The 22,742-nt window shown below is 48.0% G+C and overlaps 1 protein-coding gene across 1 annotated transcript in view; it reads left to right on the top strand.

The window, feature by feature from the left end:
* The first annotated feature begins 7,180 nt into the window (after positions 1-7,180).
* Shisa9 (shisa family member 9) overlaps positions 7,181-22,742 on the top strand; it is a 307,233-nt gene continuing 291,671 nt past the window's right edge. The window contains exons 1-2 of the mRNA XM_052197254.1: positions 7,181-8,188; positions 20,063-20,190. Of these exons, the coding sequence (XP_052053214.1) occupies positions 7,503-8,188; positions 20,063-20,190 (814 nt within the window). The 5' untranslated portion in view covers positions 7,181-7,502. The remainder of the gene's footprint in view (positions 8,189-20,062; positions 20,191-22,742) is intronic.

Raw genomic sequence — 22,742 nt, forward strand, 5'->3', positions numbered from 1 at the left:
AGAGGAGAAAGCAGAGGGAAGAGAAGGGGAGAGGAAGGGAGGGCAGTGGACAGGGGAGGACAAGATTGAAAGAAAGCGAGGTAAAGGGAACTGAAGTTTTGACAAATATTTATAGAGAATGAAATTAATTTGGTGGCTGGGAGAAGTTAAAGCACTGTGGTATCTACCTCTACACTTGACTACCTCTACACATGAGGTTATTAGTGTCCAGAATTTTCTCATATAGAAAGATTCCATATTCTTGAGAAACCATGACAATTGTCTTTCTGAGTCTGTTTGACAGACTTTCTGTTACTTTGTTTGACATAGTGACTTGCAATTCTCTCCATTTTCCTGCAAGTTATAGGATCCTAGTGGCTAGGCAGTCCGGGTGGAGGGCAGATTAAGAGTGCATTTTGCCTTAGTAGGTAGTGGTAGAATTTTGCTGTATAGAGGTGGCTCCTGGTAACAGTTACAGTCATTCTCACCTATGCACACCTCCTTTGGTGTAACTTTGTAGCCATTCCATTAAGAGTCGTCTATTTGTGCACTGCACGTCTATTTCTTGGACTCTGACCAGGCTTTCTAGCTTGCTTTGGCAAACAGAGTGGGAAGGAGGGCCTCTTCCTAGTTTGGGTCCCAACAGAACTTGTGTGCTTTCTCAAAACCTGTTCTGTCATTGTGGGGCAAAGCCACTCTGGATAAGAGGCCTCATAGGCTGGAGACGGGCTATCCTCTGAATACCACCCAGACCAACCAGTACCCATTAACCTTGTTATCCATAACAAATGCAGGAATGAGTCCATCTAAGTCCAGAAAAGGGATTGTGGCAACACCAACCCAAGGTCCAGCCACAGAACTGTTGGTGCCATAGGAGGGATTTCTCTCAATTACAAACTTTGGGGTGACTTCTTAGATGGTAAAGGCTAATCTGGTAATCTGTTAGGAGCCTGGAATTACACAGCTATGGGGTTTTCATCTTGGCTCATTCTTGGGAACATACCTCATTATTTTAATAATCTCCAAACCTATTTTGGCTTCCTGGAACAGTTGGAGGAACTTAAATCATTCAGATAATTGCTTTGATTTACTCCTTGTATTTAGTGGTCAGGATTTGTCTACAATGAACAAGATTTGGGATATTTCACCTTCAGTAAGCAGTCTTACTAATATATTGATATTATTGATGACATTATCATAATAATGATAACATAATCATCATATCATGATGTGACAATATCATGATGACAATATCAACAATTGATAAATTGATGACATTTTTTTTAAGGCTATGCTAGTCTAACCTAATCTGAGGCCCAGGTCCCAGTAAAAGACTGTTTTAAAAAACAAATCAAGGACTAGGGAGGGCTCAGTGGTTAAAGTTCTGGTCACACAAATGTGAGGAGTAAAGTTTGGATTCCCTGGTACCACATAGATGCTAGGTAGGTGGATGGCCTGACCATAGTTCTGGCTCTTGGGATGCAAAGAGAAAGGATTCCCAGTGTAAGATGCCTAGCCAGGCTAGACAGATTGGGGGCTCTGGCCTTAATTGTAAGAAATAGACCAGATTTCAATTAATGAAGAAAGAGTCCTGACATCAAGTTCAAGCCTTCACACACACACACACACACACACACACACACACACACACACACACGGATATTCACACCTGCATATGGATAAAAAGAATTTAGAAAACAACCACACATTTATATCAACTCTGTTAAACACAACACTAATGTCTGGTACTTTCCACAGGCAGTGAACTGCAGCATGAGTGTGGTGTGCAGCAACCCAAAGCAGGTGCTCTTGGGCATATTTTATCAGACTTACCTCCATCTTTTAAGGGACCCATGAACCCCCTCCCCCCCACACACACATCAGCACTGTGCCTTGAACATGTGTTAACCACAGCTGGTCTTGCTGTGCTCCTGAGAATGCTCCCATTCAGTCAGTGATGGCAACTCCAATGTCATCAGCCCCAGGAAGTTGTCTCCTGTCTACCAGAGCTAAATAACCATTTTAAAAAGTCTTTATAAACCAGTATACACAGGAATAGGTTTTATCCCACTCATTTTTATTCAGATTCTGGTTCTTGCTTCTAGATTCAGATTCTGGAATCCTCCCCCTCCTCCTTTTTTCTATGGACCTATGTAAACCTGACCCTCACTTCTGCCTGGGTTCAATACCCAGTGCAAAGTGAATGTTGGGCCTTTTGATAAAGAATTGCTCTGAAGCTGGGTGTGTTAGTGCACATATGCAATCGCAGCCCCTGGGAGGCTGAGGCAGGAGGAACATAAGTTCAAAGCCAACCTGTACTACACAGTGAATCCCTACCTCACTCCACCATCCCTTCAAATTTCAAAAGGCATCTGCAGGGCCCTGAGTTCAATGTGGGTGCCCTTTGAGCACAGAGGTCCACCTCAGGAAGCCCGCCCTGGCTCTGTATTGTAGCCTCCACTCTAGAGCCTGTGCAGTGCTGGAAGCGAAAGGCCAGTCTCTGAGGCTCCTCGAGTTCTGTGCAGCTGAGACATCTTGCAGTCCTCCATGTTAAAGAGCCCTCGTAGTCTCCACTCACAGCAGGCAGCATTATACAAAGCACAGTTCTGGGATCTGGATGCTCTTGGAGAGAGATACCAGGTTTGACCTCCAGTTGACTGTTGGCAACATCCACGAAGGTTTTAGTTGTCACAATGGGGTGAAGGCATGGTGGTATGCATGTCTGGTGGGTGACGGTGGAAGAAACTGCCAAACGTCACAGTTTGGCACATGGCTGTAAGTGAAACCAGCCTGCCTTTAAGGTGCCGTCCCCGCTTCAGGCTTCAGTGCTAGGCAGTACGCTTCCTTTTCCTTGCTGTAAATACCACTTTATGTTTATTTTCCTTAAATTGACTTTACATTAGTGGATTTAAAAGAACCAACTACACTAACACTTCTGCCTATGAATTTGTTTGGAGGATGTGCTTTTAAAAAAGATGCATATTGAAACAAATAAGACACTATTGACAAGTGAAATATCTGTGCAGGGGCCCCACCGAGCTGGGGAGCCCCACTATTGATCTACTTCACCTCTGTGAAGCTTATTTATCTCTGCAGACACAGAAAATAAAACCCATCAAATATGTGTTTCTGGAGCAGGCAAGGCTTGCTGCAATTTGCCTCTGTCATCTCTCCTTCTTTCCCCCTCAAGGCTAACAGTTGCTTGGAAACCTCCTTTGAAACCTTAAAAGCCACCTGATGAGGAAGATTAACAAACAACTCACTCAGGGAAGGGCCACTGTGCACATAATGTAATTTGTTGCATGGCTTAGAAACACTGGTGGTAAGGTAGTCCCAGGCAGCCCCTACCCTTTCTTAACTGTTAGCTAGTATGATTGTATGCCTGTTGTGGTAGCTACCGCTACCACAGCCTGAATAATTGAAGCCAGAGGAAAGGAGGTTCTTCTTCAGATACTAAAAGGGCCTGAGCTGTAATACTATGGCATCCGCATCTCTTTCATAGGAAAAAATCTCTCATGAAGGGCCACAATCTTCCCTGGGATGTGTTCAAGTGAAAGAGATCTGATATGACTTTTCCTTGCCTATGAACTTGCCAGTTGTCTCAGTGAGCAACTTTAGATAGAACCTGCCCCTACCCCAACATAGAAGCCTTAAAAGAAATATACTTTTGGTCACAATCATACCCCTCTCAGGAGGTAGTGGCTATACCTGCTAACTTGATATGAAAATGGGCTTTTTGTACCCCTCCAAAGAGTGAAAAGAACAAAAATAATTTTCCTAAATATTTTTCAAAGGCTTGGCACATGAGCTGGGCCATCCCAGCAGGCACAGGCACCGCTGCTGCAAAGAGGAAGGGGACTGAATCAGGGGAAAGCTCCTGGGGAATGGGAGGAGGCTTAGGGTTCTTCCAGAAAAAGGCAGGCAGGGTGGATCTCAGCCTGTTTCCTTCTGAAGCACAGCTCCTGCAGTTTTCTCGTCGCAAACAGGGGGCAGTCTCTGTTAATTAAAGCAGGGAGCAGCAGCCAGAGTTAAGTCTTGTAGACAGAGCTTTGTGCAGAGACCAAAGGCAGATCCAGAAGTGCACTTTCCTGTTCATGTTCTGAGTCAAAATCATGTTTCAAAGCCTCTTAAATTCCCCAAATCTCAAAATTCTCTCTCTCTCTCTCTCTCTCTCTCTCTCTCTCTCTCTCTCTCTCTCTCTGCGCCTCCGTCTGTAAAACCTTTTTTTTCTATGAGGTCACTCATTGTAAAGGACACCTTGATCCTGTCTGGAGAGCACCGAGGAGGTGTTGGAGCAGGGTTGGAGAGGCAGAAGCCTACATTAGCAGTTGGGTGGTTTATTCTGGCATTGGTTTTACCACTTGCTGGCTAGAGCTCATAACTTCTTGGATCCTAGGAAGCCTGCTGGAAGGTCCCTCCCCAAGTCCAAGTGTAGATATCTCCTAACCTCAGGGAAATTGGGATGCTAGAAACTAACATTCGTGCTCTCGGTTTCCTTTTCTCTTTTTGTCCCAGACAAAAGATCTCTTTCTGCCCCCTTCGTGTCTGTCTGTCTGGCTCTCTCTCTCTGTGTGTGTGTTTGTCTCTATGTATAGGGGTGTTCCTGTGGGTACAGGTGTGCACACACATGTGTAGCAGTGCATGCTGATGCCAAATGACAACCTCAAGTGTCATTCCTCAAGACCTTAATTTTTTTTAAGATTTACCTTTTGATGTGTTTGCGTGAATTTCTGTGTATCAAGCGCACGTGGTTCCTGTGCGGGCCAGAGAGTGCCCTGTACTCCAGCACTAGAACTGTGGGAGATTGGAAATCACCAGATTTGGTTGTCTAGAATCAAACCCGAGTCCTCTGCAAATGTAGAAAGGGCTCCTAACTGCCCAGCCATCTCTCCAACCCCCACCCCGTTGAGGAGACCCCCCCGTCACTAGGTTAGGACAGCTGGCCCGAGTGTCCCAGGGGTCTGCCTGTGTCCTCTTCCCCAGCTATGAGATTGTAGGTGCCACCATACTCTGCTTCCTTCTGTGGTTTTTAGGGGCTCTTGCTTTCATGACAAGCACTTTCCTGACTCACAACTTGTTAAAAATCTTAATTAACTAAACACATAGCTAACAGAGTTCACAAGTGGTTTTCGTCTACGTGCCTGGGAACACAGATTATCAGGGCCTTCTAGTCATGCTATTTACGTGGGAGTGCTTGGAGACATTAAAGAAAGAAATATACAACTGAACGTGGAGTGCATGTCTGTTAGGAAGGGACAGAACGTGGCCAGGCCACAGCTCTGGAAGCACTGTTCTTGAGTAAGATGTCAATTCCAGCGTTCACTCCATGAACCCCGGCTGGCTTTTTCATTGTTTTGAGGCTCGGTTTCCTTCATTGCTATTGGGAAGATAACATTAACCAAGAAGCAGAGAATGAATGGGGCCCCTGAGCTCACTGATTCCTCTACAGGCCCCTGGTTGTCTAGTACCCAGCAGTCATTGATTTTTAATAAAGGCAAGCTAGGGGCTATGCTGTCAGCTGCCATCAGCTCCCACTACAATGCTTACGTTTGTGGGACAGACAAGGTGGTGGCAGTTGTGGGTTGCCAGTATGACAGATATGCCTCCCACCCTATTTGCAGGGTCCTGTTGTGAGAAAGCTGATGATTGGCAGTTCTCACCCCTTTCTCCGTGGGAGATGGGTTGGAGTACATTCTATTGCAGTCAGTCCTGTCTCTAAGACCTGGTGTGGTTTATGAAGGTGGCCCTGGGCTGCATTTGTAAATCTTGTTTATTCAAAGGGAGGGGGAGCTTAGCCAAACTCTTTGATTTGGAGAAAACTTGCCACACAGTCCTAATAAACCCTCTCATAAATTTTCAATTAAGAGGATCCCAGCAGACTATATTACATGTGGCCCAACTTCGTGGTCCTTTGAAATTGCCCCCAAAGAGTCCTGCAGCTGAAGCCAAACAGGAGACAGGGAAGTGAAAACATTGCTTTCCCTGTGAATCACCAGGCCTACTGCAAAGAGCATACTCAGTTAATACGATTAAAAAACAAAACGTCGGGGTGTGTGGGAATATAAATTTAGCTTAGCAGCTTTGATGTGAATCCTGATTTAGGGGCTACTGACATCAAATTCAAGCAGACGGCAGGAAGAACTAGGAGAAATGGTTGAGGGCTTATGGCGGGCTGGGAGGAATCGGTCAGGAGAAAGGGAGAGAGAGAAGATTTGGAAGGTTGAGAAGAGATGATGGGGGCCAAAGAAACAAGCTCGGTGAGGATGTCGGGAAAGGGGGCTCCGTGGGGACAAGCTCCCTGCTCTGGAGTCTCGCGCGGGCTGCAGGAACGACAGAGTGGCTGAGGCCTTGCGCTGCGCCAAAACCGCCAGCGCAGAGGCGGCGCCGCTGTGTGCCCTCCTGTGGAGCTCAGCGAACGCTGCGGGGGCGAAGAGGGACAGAGAGCTGCAGGTCCTAAGGGCTAGGCGAGTTCTTTCGAGAGCCCTTCCAGATTGTGCCACTGCCTGGCTTTGTCCGCTGGCCGCCTCCCCAGACCTCCGAGCTTTTAAAATGAGTTCCCAAGCCCCTGTTCTAGGATGCTTACCACAGCCCAAGGGGATTGACACTTAACCCACCTTCCCAATTCCAGCCTCTTCTCTGTCCAGGGACTCGAACCATCCCAGGCCAGGAGGTCGCATCCCCGGAAAGGGCAAGGCAGTCCCTGCACGCCGCCCGGGAGGAGGAGGGAGATCTTGTCTACACTGCTTCTAGTGTGTCTTGGAGTGAGCAAGCCATCTAATCTGTCCCGATTCTCCTAGAGTCACCCCTTCCCTGATGGACAGATTGCAATCGTAGCTCCTGCGCACGCACCCCTAGGGGGGAAAAACGCGGGCGGAGCCACCTCTGAGCCTGTGCTTGGGGTGAGGCGCACCTTTCTCCCTGAGAAGGTGCCAGAGGTCCCGGCCGCGGTTCTTTCCACCTGCCGAGAAATCAGAGCTGTTCTTCCGAGCCTGGAGGCAGCGGAGCTTGCAGCTTCTGCCCGAGCGCTCTCTGCACGCCCCCCGTTCGCCCCCGCCCGCCCGAGTCACCTCTTTCCGCGCCCCCGCCCCTTTCGCGCTAGCGCTCCCCCGCCCCCCCCCCCCCCCGCGCTCCTCCTCTACCCGCCCTCCTCCCCTTCCCCCTTCCCTCTGGCCCTCCCTTCATTCCACAAGTGTCGCTTCTCTCTCTCTCCAGCGCACTTGGCGTGCTGGAGAGGGGAAGAGCATCCTGCGAGCGAGAGAACGTGGGGCTCCTAGTCCCGGGCGGCGGGCGGAGGGGAGTTACGAACACAGCGACTCTCCCCTGCTTTCCGCCCCCGCCTCCCCCGGTGGCTAGCAGGACCTGCACCCCGCGCTGGCCCCCGCTCCTGCTCCGTCCCCGCCCGGCCCCGGCGCGCTCCTCCCCGGCCGGCCCCCTTCCTCGGCGCGCGGCGCGCTGGAGGCGAACGCAGTCTGAGCCGAGCGCAGTGGCCGCCGACCACCGAGCGCCCCGCGCCGCCTCCCTGCATGTGCGTTCAGCGGCGGCCCGCAGCCCCCGCCAGCAGCCTCGGCAGCTTCGGCCGTGCGTCCAGAGGCGGCGGCAGCGGCTCCAGCGGCGGCCGAGCTCTCCAGCCCGAGCTGGGAGACACGATGCGCCGAATCCTCCGGCTGCTCCTCGGCTGCTTCCTCACCGAGCTGTGTGCCCGCATGTGCCGGGCGCAGGAGCGAGCCGGGCACGGGCAGCTGGCGCAACTGGGCGGCGTACTGCTGCTCACGGGGGGCAACCGCTCCGGGGCCGCCTCCGGAGAGGCCGGCGAGGGCGTCGGGGGTTCCGACGCACCACCGACTCGAGCGCCCACGCCGGACTCCTGTCGGGGCTACTTCGATGTCATGGGCCAGTGGGACCCGCCGTTCAACTGCAGCTCCGGCGACTTCATCTTCTGCTGCGGGACTTGTGGCTTCCGGTTCTGCTGCACGTTTAAGAAGCGGCGACTGAACCAGAGCACCTGTACCAACTACGACACGCCACTCTGGCTTAACACGGGCAAGCCCCCAGCGCGTAAGGATGACCCCTTGCACGACCCCACCAAGGACAAGACCAACCTTATCGTCTACATCATCTGCGGGGTGGTGGCTGTCATGGTGCTGGTGGGCATCTTCACCAAGCTGGGGCTAGAGAAAGCGCACCGGCCCCAAAGGGAACACATGTCCAGGTGGGCTGCCTCCCCTCGCCCTCCTCTTTGGGTTCACTTTCCTTTCCCATCATCCTTCTCCAACATCCCCTAGCCGTGCTTCCCTCCACCCCAAGGTCTCCGATTGGGAATGTCACCCAGGACGTCAACTTTGCTTGCAGCATTGAGCTAGGCATTGGGTTCAGCACAGGTGGGGGTGAGGAGTGTGGAAGGGGAAAGTCTCTTTCCTCCTCTCCCACCCACTGTTCCCTCTCACCAGATATGGTGGTGGAACTTGAGACACATACCCGGGTCTTTAAACTCTTGCGTTTGGGGGAGAGGATTCATTTATTCTGGATGTTCCTCCCTAGGTAAACAGAGGCAGGGGAACCTGAAAGGAAGTGGGGGGGGGGCGTGTGTGATCCCTCTTGTGCCTGTGTGTTGGAGGGAGGGAGGGAAAGAGTGAGTATCTCCTGCAACTTGTACACTAGCAAAAATGAAGCAAAGGTTAGGGAGAGTGCACGGAGAGGGCCAGAACAAAAGCCTCCTGGAGCTGGCATTTCCCCAGAGCTTTGAGGGCCCTTGATTGGAACCTCTCCTTTCCTCTTTGCATTTCTCCTTCACCATCTACCCCTCTCTGTGCTGCGGCTGGCCGGCCATCACTGCACACCTTGCCTGGCTTGGCGCTGAGCCCCCCCTTCACCCTTCAAGCACCTTGATTCATCAACGTCCCTTTCCCTTTATTCATTATGCAAGTCCCAGCAGCGGCAGCAGATGGGAGAATGCATTTGGGATTAAGGGAGCGATTTGCCTTTTTGTTTAACCCCTCCCCCAAGTGTCTAAATTGATTCCCAGAACTCAATAACTTTGGAGGTGAAGGATACAGAGTAAGCCAGGAGCCAGGGGAGCGATGCTGGGTTAGTATGAGGTCTGGGTGAGAGGGATGCAGGGAAGAACTAGGGCCAGCTGACCTCAGGATGGCCAGAGCCAAAGCCCAACTGACTTGGAGTCTGGGCATTGAAGTCACAGTGTTCTTTTCACTCTCCAAGCCCCGCCCCCTGCCCACCCACGTAGGTGTATGTGTGTGTGTGTGTGTATGCATGCTATCTGTGTACATGCCTAAAAACTGAACAAAGAGACCTAGCAAAAATAGGCAAAGGAGCATTCCCACTTCACTAGTAACCATTTTCTGTTTGTATGAGAAATGGTATCCTATGTATGAGTTTTTCCTTCTCCCAGAGATAAGGAACCTGGAGGGACGATGGGGAAGTTCTGGTCAGTTTGGGTTAGTGGTAGATGGTATTTTCTTGGGGCACAAAAATAAGCTCCCAGGGAATCCAGGAAACTGGAACCAAGAAAAGGTGTTGGCCCAGCCTATCTCCTGCTACCCAAGGTGCTTTAACTTCAGCTTCCTAGTAGGTTCGCTGTAGGAAAGCCCTATCCAGGGACATCTCCTGTTGCCCTTAGGGCTTGGGTGAGAATTGGATGCAGGTCTGTGACAAGCATGTTGCTTTGTAAGGAACCAGAGACAGGAAAGCTGCCTTGCTGACTCCTTAACTTGGGCTGAAATCTCCACTGTGCCTTTTTGCTAAGTTCTCAAGTTTCCTTTTCTGGGATTTGGAGGAGAGAGGAGCATGTCTGTGGGTTGGCAGGTCCGTGGGTGAGGCTACAGCTTCAGGCTCCCTTGGACTGGTGTCCTGGTCAACCTAGCTCTCCACAGATACCCAGGGGCTTAGTGGGAACCCACTTTCCTGTCTTAACCCCTCCTCTCAGGCAGCTCTTTTTAGAGGTATCAACTCCAGTTTTTGTGCAGATTCTAGGTAAGGTCTGTTTGGAGGTCACATCCAGGAGTACCTAGAGCTAGGTACTTAACTAGGTTCTTCCATAAACATTCATGGATTTTAAAATGCAGTGGAAGTGCCCGGCCTTGGCAAGGGAGAAGACTGGATTATGTTACAGGCAGCTTCTTAGGGCTGCTTTTCAAGTGTGCTGTTGTTTCAGACCACCTGTACTGCATAAAGTTCCTGTTGTCAGGGGCCCCACCCCTTTTGACTTTAAATTAGAATGTGGGGTGGGAGCCAAGTACCAGGGCTGGCAAAGCTCTCCAGGTGATGCTCATGTTCATCCAAACACTGTGAAGGACCAGAGTGAACACTTACTGAGCACAGGGCTGGGTGCCAGGCACTGTGAGGTGTGTGTGTGTGTGTGTGTGTGTGTGTGTGTGAACTCAGTTCTCACTGTTAGCCTATGACATGGCTGCTATTTTAATTCCCTATTTACATAGGAGAAAATCATGGCACAGGTGAAGTGGCTTTGCTTAAAGTCATGCAGTTAGAAGAACATTTTGACATTGATAATAATTCTGGGCCCAACCCACTCGAACTCGAGTCAGATGTCTTCAGGCCCAGCTTCTGCGTCCAGGGAGTTTCTCGGATACAGATGTTTAGGCTCTTTCCATGGTCATTGATAGTGTATTTAAAGTGGGCCTCAGATCTCTTCTTTAGCACCTCTTTTCAGTGACTGTGACATCCAGGGGAAACACTGGAAGGGAGGACATGCAGAATTAATCCAAGAGAAAAGCAGAGGGCAGACAGTGTGACTCTTTCTGCATTCCGTGTTCTCTCCACAAGTCTAACCTTTCTGTGGCACCTGGGCTGTCCCAGCCCCTCTGATTGTATCACATGCTGCTTATATACTTAACCCTTTGGAGCCCAGTGTGGCAACTAGCTCCTTAGCTTTTGCCTGATGGTGCTGAGGGGCCCTCCAGCCGGGACCGGTGCACCCGCTTAGAAGCAAAGAGGCTGCTGTGAGGTGAGGCACAGTCCAGGAGCAGTGAGCCCGCCAGCTGCAGTCTCGCAGTGTTTACAGGCTCAGGTTTTTTGTTTTTTGTTTTTTTCTCATTTTGCCTGGGAAGCACCTTGTCAAGGACATACAGGTGGCAGGCAGTGTTCCTCTGCACACTTTGTCCCAGTGACCAGGAAACTTGTGTTTTCTAATGTAGGCCCCCCAGCATGTCAGAATGCTCATTTGGAATCCTTGGAATATGGCCTGGTTGGCTCTGGGCTGAGGAGGACAGCCACCAGGAGGGGTGGGGAGAACTCACGCCATCTTGTAAGGACTAAGTGGTTGGCCCACTGGGAAAGAGTGCCTGCTGTGCAAGAATGAGGACCTGGGTTCAAATCCCAGTACCCACCTAAAAAGCCAAGCACTGTGGTGAGTGTCTGTAACTCCAGTGCTAGAGGTGGAGACAGGCAGATCCCAGGGGCTCCTTCACTTGATCTTAGCCAAAAGGCGGAGAAGCGATCCCCAGGGTCTTCTTAAAGCCTAGGCAATTGCTGAGCTCCAGGCTCAGTGAAATGCCCGGTTCCCAAATGGAAGGTGCAGAGTGATCACACAGGGTGTTCAGACATTGATCTCTAACTCCCACAGGGTCAAGCGCCCCTCAGAGGGGGAGAAAGAGGGAGAGAGAAGGAGGACTGTGGACGTAGCTCTCTCTATAGCGTCACCACAGCAGCCACAGGCACTGTGGCTTCCACTGTTTAGTGGAAGGAGTGATTGCAGTGAGGGCTGACTGTGGCCCTGAAAGCCCCTGGGTAGATAGATTCCCTCTGGCTTGCAAAGTGTTACCCTTTATGTGTCTTGAGTTTTCTGTGTATTGTTTTGTGATCTAGTCTGATCACATGGCCCAGGCTGGCCTCTGTCTCATGATCTATTTATCACAGGTTCCCAGGGAATAGATTATAGGTGTGTGCTACCATAAGTTTTTACTAGGAAAAAGCTGACACATGTAAAACCCCTGAAGTGAATACAAAGGACTGCAGGACAGTCCTTGCCTGAATCAGGGCCTGTCACCCTGGTGCTGCTCACACTCAGGCTGGATAGTAGCTCCTGTAGTAGGAACTGCTTTGCACATTGACGAGCGTCTGACACCATCCTTGACCTCCACCCACTTAGTAGATGACAACACCCCCCCCCCCCCAAGACACACACGTGTCTACGGACAGTAGAAAATGTCACTAGACACTCAGTTGACACAGAGGAGTAAAATCCCCTTGCTGTGAACCACTAATCTTAATTCTACTAGCTTTACAGTTTTGTTAACTTTTGCTTCATTTTGATGCTTTCTTCCTATTTCTTTTGTCCTTTCTCCCTCTTTTCTCCCTCCCTCCTTCTCTCCCTCTTTCCCTCTCTCCCTTCTTCCTTCCCTCTTTTCTTCTCTTTCTTCCTTCTTCTCTGACTCTCTCCCTCTCTTCTTACCTCCTTCTTTCCCCCCTCCTTCCTTCCTCCCTCATTTCCTTTCTCTGTTCTTTCTTCTTTCTTTTTTTCCTCCATCCCTCTTCTTCCTTCCCTTTCTTCATTTCTCCCTCTTAGCCCCATACAGCAGAACCATTTGAAAATAAGCTGTAGACAGAGCATTCAGTTCCCAAATACTTGCAGCATGGGTCTCCTAAGAACAACATCCCTCATGCAATACGATTCCATGATACAACTTAGAGAACAAAAATGTCACAGTCATTAAATGCCTGATCATATTAAAGTCTCCCTCTCACACCCCACATGTCCTTCAGGGTTTGGCTTTACATCTGGATTTGGTAAAGAGGCGTTGTTGTATTTGGCTGTGACATTTCTTCCACCCCCCTAATATCCACACAATTTTAAAACCAACTTCAAGTCAGTAGCTTGTATTGAAGAACTGGATTTCTAAGAGAATTCCAATTTGTAATTCCTCTGTCCCATTCGGAGCTCTGGTAGCTGCACCTGCAGTTTTCACAGAACAGCTGCTGGTTGTGCCTTGATGGTCACCGTCCCCTTCAGAGGGCTCTTGGGTTTACTTCATCCTCTTGGAGCTCCTGGGGAGAGTCAGAAGGCTTGTGTGAACAGCACATGCTCCCAGCAGATCTAGTGAAGTCTCTCAATGCTTGGGTGACCTTGGGAAGCCTGCTTCACATCTCTGCAACCCCTGTTCTTATCTGCAGGTTGAGGATTCAGTAAGGAGCAGGCTTGGAAAGTGATTAGCACAGAGCCCAGCCAGAATCACTACCCAGCATCCTTCTTACTTGACTGCTTCCTCTTGTCCACTGAAGGGGGTGACATTGTAACTTAGACCTCAGTTCCTATCCTTACTCTACTCTGTGGTGGTGGCCAACTCTCCAAACCTATCTGGATTTGTATTTCCATCTGATCAGAAGAAGCTGGCAGGCTCTGAACAGGAAGGATGGCTTGTGTATGACTAGATTAAATGTACTGCAAAGTGCTGTCTGGGGGATGTCGAAGAACCCGTGTTAGATTTGCAATTTTGCCACAAGCCTGTGTATAAATTCTCATTTAATTTCACACCCCTCCCCCACAAGGTAGCTTCTATGACAGTCTGCTGATTACGGAGGCACAGACTGCTTTCCAAGACGGTGAATGAGCACCCAGTGAGCTAGAGGAGACTGGCTTCAAACCCAGATGATCTGAAGCAGGGAACAGGTCCTTGGCCGCTAGTCTGCACCGCACTGGAGCGTGTGCCCATAAGACCTTAGTCTTCTCAGATCACAAAGAAGTACTCAGTGCCCCGAAAACAGCAGTGCACAGCAGGGCCTTCTGCGAGTCCATGTGAGGTCAAGTCTAAGAATGTTTTCTGTACCTGTCCTAGCAGGGTTAGACCTCTCAGTGGAAACACGAGGGAAACAAACCTTGAGGGCAGACATGCATATTTGAAGCTCTCTCCACTTGAAGCTGGTAGGAAACACATGTTGTTTTCCCATCTTCAAACAGAATAAAAAATTCCAAGCCAGAAAAAATTAAATCCATGTAGGCAAACGACATAGCAGTGGCCTGTGTGGTTTTCAAAAATGCTTTAGAAGAGTTGTAGTCCTTTGCAAAGATGTGACATTGAGCGGCAAGCACCCCCTTCCGTGGGCCTTCGCTGTGGCCCTCTAGCACCCCTCTTGTTACCCACCCATCTCCCAGCATGCCTGTGGTTATTCCTGGCTTCCCAAGCTGGAGAAGCCCACATGTATCATGGAAGTATCTATTTTTCTTACAGGACGTATTTGCGTCTCTTTGGGGACTGAAATCATCTTTATGGAAGCATAACTTAGGCCATCAAATGCACACGTCTTGATTGAAGAGTTTGATGTGCTTTGATATCTGTTTGCACTGGTGTAAATCACCACTATAGAAAATTTGATTGTGACCATTGTCCTTGTGTCCGGAACAATGAACACAACAATGACGTTTCTTGTGCAAGAGATGATTCTCAGAAAGCCCACTGATGTGCTTAAAACTCAGGCTATGAACTTGTCATGTGGTTTGGTTGGTCGAGTACTGGCCTAGCATGAAGCCTGGCTGATAGGCTGTACAATTACACTCTCAGCTCTGGGGTCGGGTGGGGTCAGGAGGATTAATAGTTCCTCCGCTACATAGGGAATTTGAGGGCAGCCTCTAATACACGAGATGCTGTCTCAAAACAAAACATAAGACCAAAACCAAACAAGTAAAGTGCAACAAATCTCCAGACACAGTTAGACCCCTGGGAGCCCTCAGGGCAGGTCCTGGGGCTTGGCTCTCCCTATGGAAATATTGGCATCTTATACTTGCCTTCTGTATCACAAAGAAAAGTGATATAATGTTTCTATTTTGTCCACCAGCCAGGCAGGCCATGCTCATTCTCTGTCTGTCTGTCTGGATGAGTCGTCTTCCTTTAGATCTGAAGTGGCTGGTCCTCACCCTTCAGGTTTTTACTCTAGTGTTGCCTTCTCCGGGAAGCCTCCTCAGGCCTCTCAGCTGAGGCCCACGCCCCACTCCTCCACGTGCCTGGCTTAGTGCTCAGTGTTATCCTCTTCCTTTTGTAGCATGGTCCCAAAGTGATTGGTTATTAGTTATGATCAGGTTATCAGTTGATTGGTTGGCTGTCTTATCATCCATTATCATTCACAGTCAGGAATGCAGGGACAAATGTCCCATAATGTGTCTTGAGTGCCTAATAAAGATAGTTCTATTTCTGTTGTTCTGTTTTACATGGCGTGACCTTCTCCACCTGTCCATCTGTCCATCTATCCATTCATCCATTGATCCATCCATCCATCCATCCTCCATCTATCTAATGGTTATCTTAGATATTCAACACATATTAAATATCTACTTTATGATCAACACTGAGCTATAACTATGAGAGGGTAGTGACAGATACAAGTGCAATTCTTTCCCTCACATACTGGAGGGATAGGTAACAACACACCATGAAATGTACAAGAAAATTGATATGAGTTTGAAGCTTGTGAAATTGCCAATATGTAATCATTTTCCAACCTCAAAGATAATATGTCAACACAATTGTTCTAAATGGGGCTAAGAGTGTGTGTGGGGTGGGAGGCAAAGAAATCTAAGTGTAGCTGCTCTTGTGTGGGGCTCAAATGAAACCTGGTGCTCCAGGAAACAGAATTAAAACATCAAAAGCTTTATTATGTGGAATTATCAAGTCTAAAATTTGCCAAGCTCATGTCTCAGATCAAGCCTGAACGTTGACAGAGAGGACTCCACAGAACTGGAAAGGACAGATGCTCAGATCTCACAGCCGCCTGGCAGGAGAATTCTGTTAGTTGGGGAAGGATCAGTCTTTTGTGTTATTCAGACCCAAACAGACACCAGGACTATTTGTTAATCCCTCAAGTGTTGGCTTGTTTTGTTTCTGATGACTGGGATGCCCTTCCCCCTGAGTCATTACAGGCTTTGACACACCCCTACCTAAAGCTGTTTAGTACGCTCACTCTGCAACAAGTATATGCCAAGACCTCTGAACAAATGTGAGATGTGCTATAAGGCATAGCTGTGGACTGTGGAGAAGGTGAGAAAATAAACCTTGAAGTCTGTAGTTAGTTGTGATGTCTTCCTGCTTCCACTAACTACACTTCCAAAGCATTGTACACACTAAGGATGATGTTCCTCATGCATAAATAAATGCACACTTTGAATGTTCTTCTTGAGAGTTTTGATTATTTTGGACGACTTTGCTTGGAACTAAATGTTTTAACTTTGTAAGAAGGTAATTGAGAGTGGTGTTCTCTCCTCCTCCTCTTTCTCCTCTTTCTCTTCCTCCTCTTCTTCCTCTTCCCCCTCTTTTCGTCTCCATATCTCTATTCTCCTCCTCCTCCCACCTCCATCTTCTCTATTTCCATCTTTGTCACATCTCTATCTCCTCTATCTCCAATTCATCTCTGTCTCCACCTTCTGTCTAATCTCCATCTTCCCCACCGCTTCCATCTCATCTTCTCCATCTTCATCTCCTCCATCTCCCCATCTCCTCCTCCTTCTCCATCTCCCCTATCTCCTCCATCTTCATCTCCTCCATCTCCCCCATCTTCTCAATCTCTACCTCACTTTCCCCTTGTTCTTTCTTACCCTTTCTTCTGTTCTGTTCTCATTGTGGACTCTGTGTCACCTAGGTTGACCTTGAACTGCTCATGTAAACCAGGGTAGCCTCAAACTTGCCAGGACTAGGATTACAGGTGTGCACAACCAGACCTGGTCTGCCATGTTGTTGCATTTGCAGATCTGCCTTCAGCCTGTGGGTTTATAGAAGATAGCTTTTCATTTATCTGCATGCTTTGTAATGTCCAGCTGACATAAAGTTTATAATTTAATGTGTACCTTTCCTGTGGGACACTTATGACTGAAGTTAAGGAGCCTGGTAAAGGTGTCTCTGGGACCTCCTTTGATCCTTGGTCCCTGACTCCTGCGGTCTGCTGTGTGGACCTAGTGCAGGCAGTGACATCAACACAGAGAACTGAATTGATTTCTCATTTTAGTGACCAAAGGCCACTAAAGCTAGGCACAAGCCTGATGGAGGAAAGCTCTACTGTTTTGGTGCTTTGGGATGAACCCATGGGGAGTCTGATGAAAGTTATGGCTTCTTTGCTCAAGGAAAAAAAAAAAGCACAATCAAATTTTCCATTCAATTCCAGAAGAATTCAGCGGTCTTTTGAAGCCCAGGATGAAGAACCCGTTTAGAAGTGAAAAAGGCAAGTTAGGTTTGCAAGGTCCTGTCTGTCTCAGAACTCCCTTCCCTGAAGCCTTCCTGAGTTTCAGACCTTGCCTGTTGCACAGAGGTAGGGAAGGGCATGAACTTTGATTTCAGACATTCAGAAGTCATGTGGGCAACTCGTTACTCTGTAAAAGGGGTTACAGCTGCCTACCTTGCCTCGTTCCCTCTGTTTGGCCTGCTCCACCTTGCTAGCTTGCTTGCCTGTTCCTCAGATACCCAATGTCTTTCCTGCCTCAGGGCCTTTGTGCTGTTCTGTATGGTGTATCTGCCGTGTTCTTTCTGTCACCTTCCCCTGTGTGAGCTAGCTTTCTGTCACTGTAGCTACTGTGTGAGCAGATCAGCTTGTACTGAGGTTTGTTTTGGCCTATAGCCTAGGTTTCAGCTCACGATCTGTTGACCTTGACCCTAAGGTGGCATATCTTGGCAGGATCACAGGGTAGAGCACAGCTGTTCTCTTCATGGCCAGAAAAGCAAACAGAACAGGAAGTGGCCAGGTCCCATGTCCACTGCCTCCCATGACTAAAGACCTCCACTTATCCTCTCCTATCTCCACTGTCATCCTCTGCATCGTGATGAAAACTGAGCCTTTGCCATGGATCTTTGAGGGACAGTCCAGATCCAAGCTGTGGCATCTCGTGACTAGCCTATCACTGCTCACTCAAGTCTCACCTCTTCATAAGATGTTGTCTTGGTGTCTCTCCCCATCGCTCTAACATACTTCTTAGCCACTAAGTCTAATGAAGCACCAACCGCCCCTCCCCTCCCCCAAGTCCTTCCCTGTCTTTTAGTGGTCAGTCTTTCTCCCACATAACCTCTGGCAACCACGATTATACTTTTTATGGATTTGTCTATTCTAGACACTTGCTGAAATGAAACCACACAGCCCAGGCCTTTTGTGTTTCTTTCACTGGCCATACGGTTTTCAAGTTTATTCACATCTGGACTGGTGTCTGGGCTGTATTCTTCCTCTTCACAGCTGAGTAATATTCCATCTTGTACTCTGCGTCCTGCTGTCCGGCTGACGGGCGTTTGGCCTGTTTCTACTTTTGGGCTGTCATTATGGCACCTGGCTCTGTTGGCTGAACCATTCCTCGTTGTTTATTTCAGCTCTTGCTTATTTTTATTTAACATATCTATTTTTATTCTTTCCCATAGAATGTAAGCTCCAGGAAGGCCACGACCTCTCTCAGCCTGTGCCGTGCTGTGTCCCCAGGGCCTCATGTCACGCATGGTGTACTGTAGACAATAAACATCTGCTGAATGAACAAATTGTGTGGGCTGTTGTTATTCTCCTGCCTCTGATGGGTGTCATCTTGTCCTCTGGCCCCTGTAGGCCTCTGGCTTCACTGCCCTGGGTTTCTCTCCCTTCAGACTTCTCCTTGGCTGTGCTTCTTACCATAATCTATCACCACAGCCATGGTCCTCATGCATGATCCCTGTTGCTCTAGCACAGACTCAAGACTTAACCTGAGCATGCAGTTGGCATGTGATGATTCAGAATCGTCTCCCACATACCCAGCTCTAGGGTCTAACCCTCTGAGTTAAGGTGAATCTAGTAAGTTTCAACATGACAGCATCAATGTCATTGATAACTTCAGCAGAGAGCCTCTGCTGAGCTCTTTGCGGTGTGGGTGGGCCCTGCCAAGGCAGTACCTGCCCTTTCTCTGTCTCCTTTGATGTGGATCCTGAGAGTCAACCTGGCTAGGGATGTCGGGGTGTATCCCCTAAAACATGGAGATAGGGCTTGCAGCTGTGTACCTCTTCCTGACCCAAGAGGAGATCAGTCTGAAGATGTCCATCGACCTGTTGGTTCCAGGAATGGCTCATTATTACAGAGATGAGTCCACTGGTTTTTATAGAACATCTCCATGCTTGCAGTTGTCACCCACAGTAACTGACTGGTTGGGTCTTCCATTTTGCTAGGCTTGCAGATGGAGATAGCTATCCCTGCAGGTAAGTGCATATGGGCCTGGAGAGGCTGGAGAACTCTGCTGTGCTAGTGAGACATGAAATCAACTGTTAGCATTCTACCTCTATTTGTGTGCACGAACAAAGGGGGAAAACAGAAGGAGGTTCCAGAAGACCCAACATGTGGAGGGACTCACATGTAAATAACACTGCAGAACTACAAATGTTTAAGGGTGTTTGCATATTTCTAAATGTACATATATTATGGAGGGTAAATAAGGAGGGAGACATGTTGGAGGTCTGACCTTAGGGTGTGACATCTGTCTGGCTCTGCTCAGTACTAAATGTAAGCCCAGCTTATATCTCATCATGAGGTTATGTCATTGATACTACTCAAACCTCTTTTAAAAAAAAGATAAATGAAAAGAAAACATTGGGTGAAGTCTTTGTGCTGCACACTGGCTGGGTGGCCTTGAGCAAGTTAACTCACCTCTCTGAGCCTTGGTTTATTTTTCTGTAGAGAAGTAATATTTCATGTAAGCTCACAAGAAAGTGTATATTCTTTTGCTTAGGTAAGAGATGACATTGCAGTTAGCTCAGTGATTAGCTTATGGTAAGGATAAGTAAATGTTACTAGTACTGGACCATTGCTAAGTGAGAAGTGTTGGCATCTGTGGTAGGCACAGAGGACTCAGCCTCTGGGGTGGAGCCGCAGTGCATGGACTCATCATCCGACCCTTCTGGGCAACCTCTGGGTAGATGACCTTGCCAGTGAGCAGTATGTAGCATGTGGCATGACCATGTGAGCTCTGCTCACAGTCACTCCCCTGCTTCTGTGGTTTCCTCTGCTCTATCCCTACCTGGGATGGCAGCTCCTTGGAAGGAATGGCTTTCTCGTTTGTCCAGTCTGGGCAATGATTGGCACATGGTTCACACTGCTGTATTGTGAGTGAGCGGAGTTCTGTTCTTTGTTTCCCCAGAGCCCTTGCAGATGTCATGAGGCCACAGGGCCACTGCAACACTGACCACATGGAGAGAGACCTTAACATCGTGGTCCACGTGCAGCATTATGAGAACATGGACACAAGAACCCCTATAAACAATCTCCGTAAGTATAGGTCACTGGCCACGTCCACTCCCAAGGTAATATGGCTGTGGTAATGTGGCAGAATTTCCTGGGGGCAACTCAAGGACGAGTTAGATTTCTCTGTTCCGTGTGATGCTGAGTTTGGTACCAGGAGTGTTGATGTGGTTCTGTTGCCTGTAAAATAGTGATCCACTTGATTGGTTATTTTGTTAATTACAAGATGACTTGATTGCTTCATCATTGTTGATCTATAAACTTGGTTCTCTTGTTGAGTACTTAACCAATGCGCTTTCATTGGTTTGATACATTGCTGATCTGTTAATAGTCTATCTCATTGATTCATGTTGATGGGGTGGTGTTTGCTATTGGTTATTCTTCAGTGGGTCATTGCTTAAGCAACTGTTTTATTTGTCTTCTGAAGTTGACTGGTTGTTATTTTTAGGTTTTACACTGCTCTCACTGAACATAGAATTTTATCTTTTAGAACATAAAATGAGCTTCATAAAAAGACCTATAGCAACCCCCCATTGTATGTGTGTGTTTCTCTATGTGTGCATCTGTGTGTGTACATGTGCGTGTGCATGTACGTGCACGCGCACACGTGTGTGTGTGTGTGTGTGTGTGTGTGTGTGTGTGTGTGTGTGCAATGGGGGATGAATATGCATGCTTCTATATTTGGTTCTCTTGCTCTGCCAGGAAAAGGGGGCATGCTTCTTCCACTACTGTGTTTCAGTAGCTGTTTTTCCTGGGACAGAGCATCCTGGGGGATCCTGGGTTATTTCTACAGGTTTCCTTTGCTTCCAAGGGTCTGTGTAGACAACACACAGTGGCGCTGATGCTGCAGTTAGAAGCTGAGGAACAGTGAGGTTGTTTGGATTTGATAAGTGCACATTGCTACAGTGGTCATGCGTAGCAACCATGTTTTCAGGTCAAAGCAATGTGAAGAATCATGCTCGGAAGCAGCAGAGGCAGGCAGTTGGGAGGGCGCAGCAAGCCATATTTGGAGGGTCCCAAAGACAGCAGAAGCATTGGTGTCATGCACTTTCCCAGGATGGGCACCCTTTGCTGAAACTCCCCCACAAGCTGCAAGGCTTGTTCATTTGCTGAGACTGCAATAGTTGCAGGTTATTAGGTTGTCAATTTTATAATCAATGGGTAAGGAAGGGGTCTGTTTAGGGTATGGGGCTTTGACATAGATGTCATGGATTCTCTGATTCTACATGGTGATTATCTGTCATGGTTTTGGAAGTTCTTGCAGTTGTTGGCAATGACAGTGTTCAGCATTGACACAGGTAGGAAAATGTAACCTGCCCAACAGAATGCTTCAGGTTTCATTACATTAAATGATTAAATATTATTTAATCTGTGAACTGGATCATAATATGGTATTAGAAATCAATACAGTGTGGTGTAAAATACATGGACCTTTTCTTTTGGAATTTTTATGTTCAAACCCCACAGAGCCTGCAGCTATGATAAATGGCGGCAAGCGTGGCTGTACCTGGCTATATCTGCTGCTATTTCCAAGGCTGACGAATGTGGATTCCCCAAACAAATGGGGGTCACTAAAGTTTGGAGTTTCTAGCTGTGGAGGGTGTTGGTTGACAGGCTTGAAGTAGAGACTCAGTCTCAGAGGTGGCTTTGAAGCACTCTGAAGTTGTTCACTGAAATTAAACTTTCCCAGCTTTCACCCCTGAAAGCTGGTCAGGGTGAAAGGCAAGAGGTCAGGGAAGGGACGCTAAGTAATCCTGCGTGTGGGAGGGGCCTTCATTTATAGTTGTGCTGAAGATGGATGACCAAGGCCTGAATAACTCAAGCCTCTCTGTGGTGGGCTACTTTGCTGTGTGTATGTGCGTCTCTTTGGGTCTATGTTTGTGCCTTGGTGATTGATTTTTTTTTAATACTGAAAAAGGTGAGATTTAGATCCATACTTGAGTAAGATGGCATTATATTACTGGCTCACATTCCTAGCTTTTTCATTTTATTTTGAAAACAGGGTCTCATTTACTAATACCCAGGCCACCCTTGAGCCCTTCTGCAGCCCAGGCTTACCTCAAACTCAGATCTTCCTGTAGCTGGAATCTCAGGCCTCACAAGACCTTGCTTTATGGTCTTTGATGTCAAGGAGAACAAAGGCTACAGGAGGATGTTCCTGGTAAATCCCAGGAAGAATTTCACGAGTGCTATCTCCAGCATTGAGTCCTTACGAGAATCTCCACAGACACCACTTTCATGTAATCCTGCCAGGTTGACCCAGTCCTTTCCCCTCAAGTATTCTTGAGAACATCTGACTAAGAACAATAGGGAGCATGTAACCTTGTAAGTTGAATTTACATTAGAAAGATAAATTGTATGCAAAATCAATATGTGAATAGTGGTTCAACAGTAAGAATGAGCTTTTTTGTAATGAATGATTTATCTTCTTATTGATTCATAGGAACTTTTTATATATTATAGTCACCTAAAAAGTGTATGTTCAGAAAATGGAATGTTCTTAGTAGGTCACTGAGAGGCTAGTACTACATGATTAATATTAACTACTTACTAGGGGCTTAACAAGCTGCGTGGTCACC

The sequence above is a fragment of the Apodemus sylvaticus genome, chromosome 10 (assembly GCF_947179515.1).
Source record: "Apodemus sylvaticus chromosome 10, mApoSyl1.1, whole genome shotgun sequence".
NCBI classification, from domain to species: Eukaryota; Metazoa; Chordata; class Mammalia; order Rodentia; family Muridae; genus Apodemus; species Apodemus sylvaticus.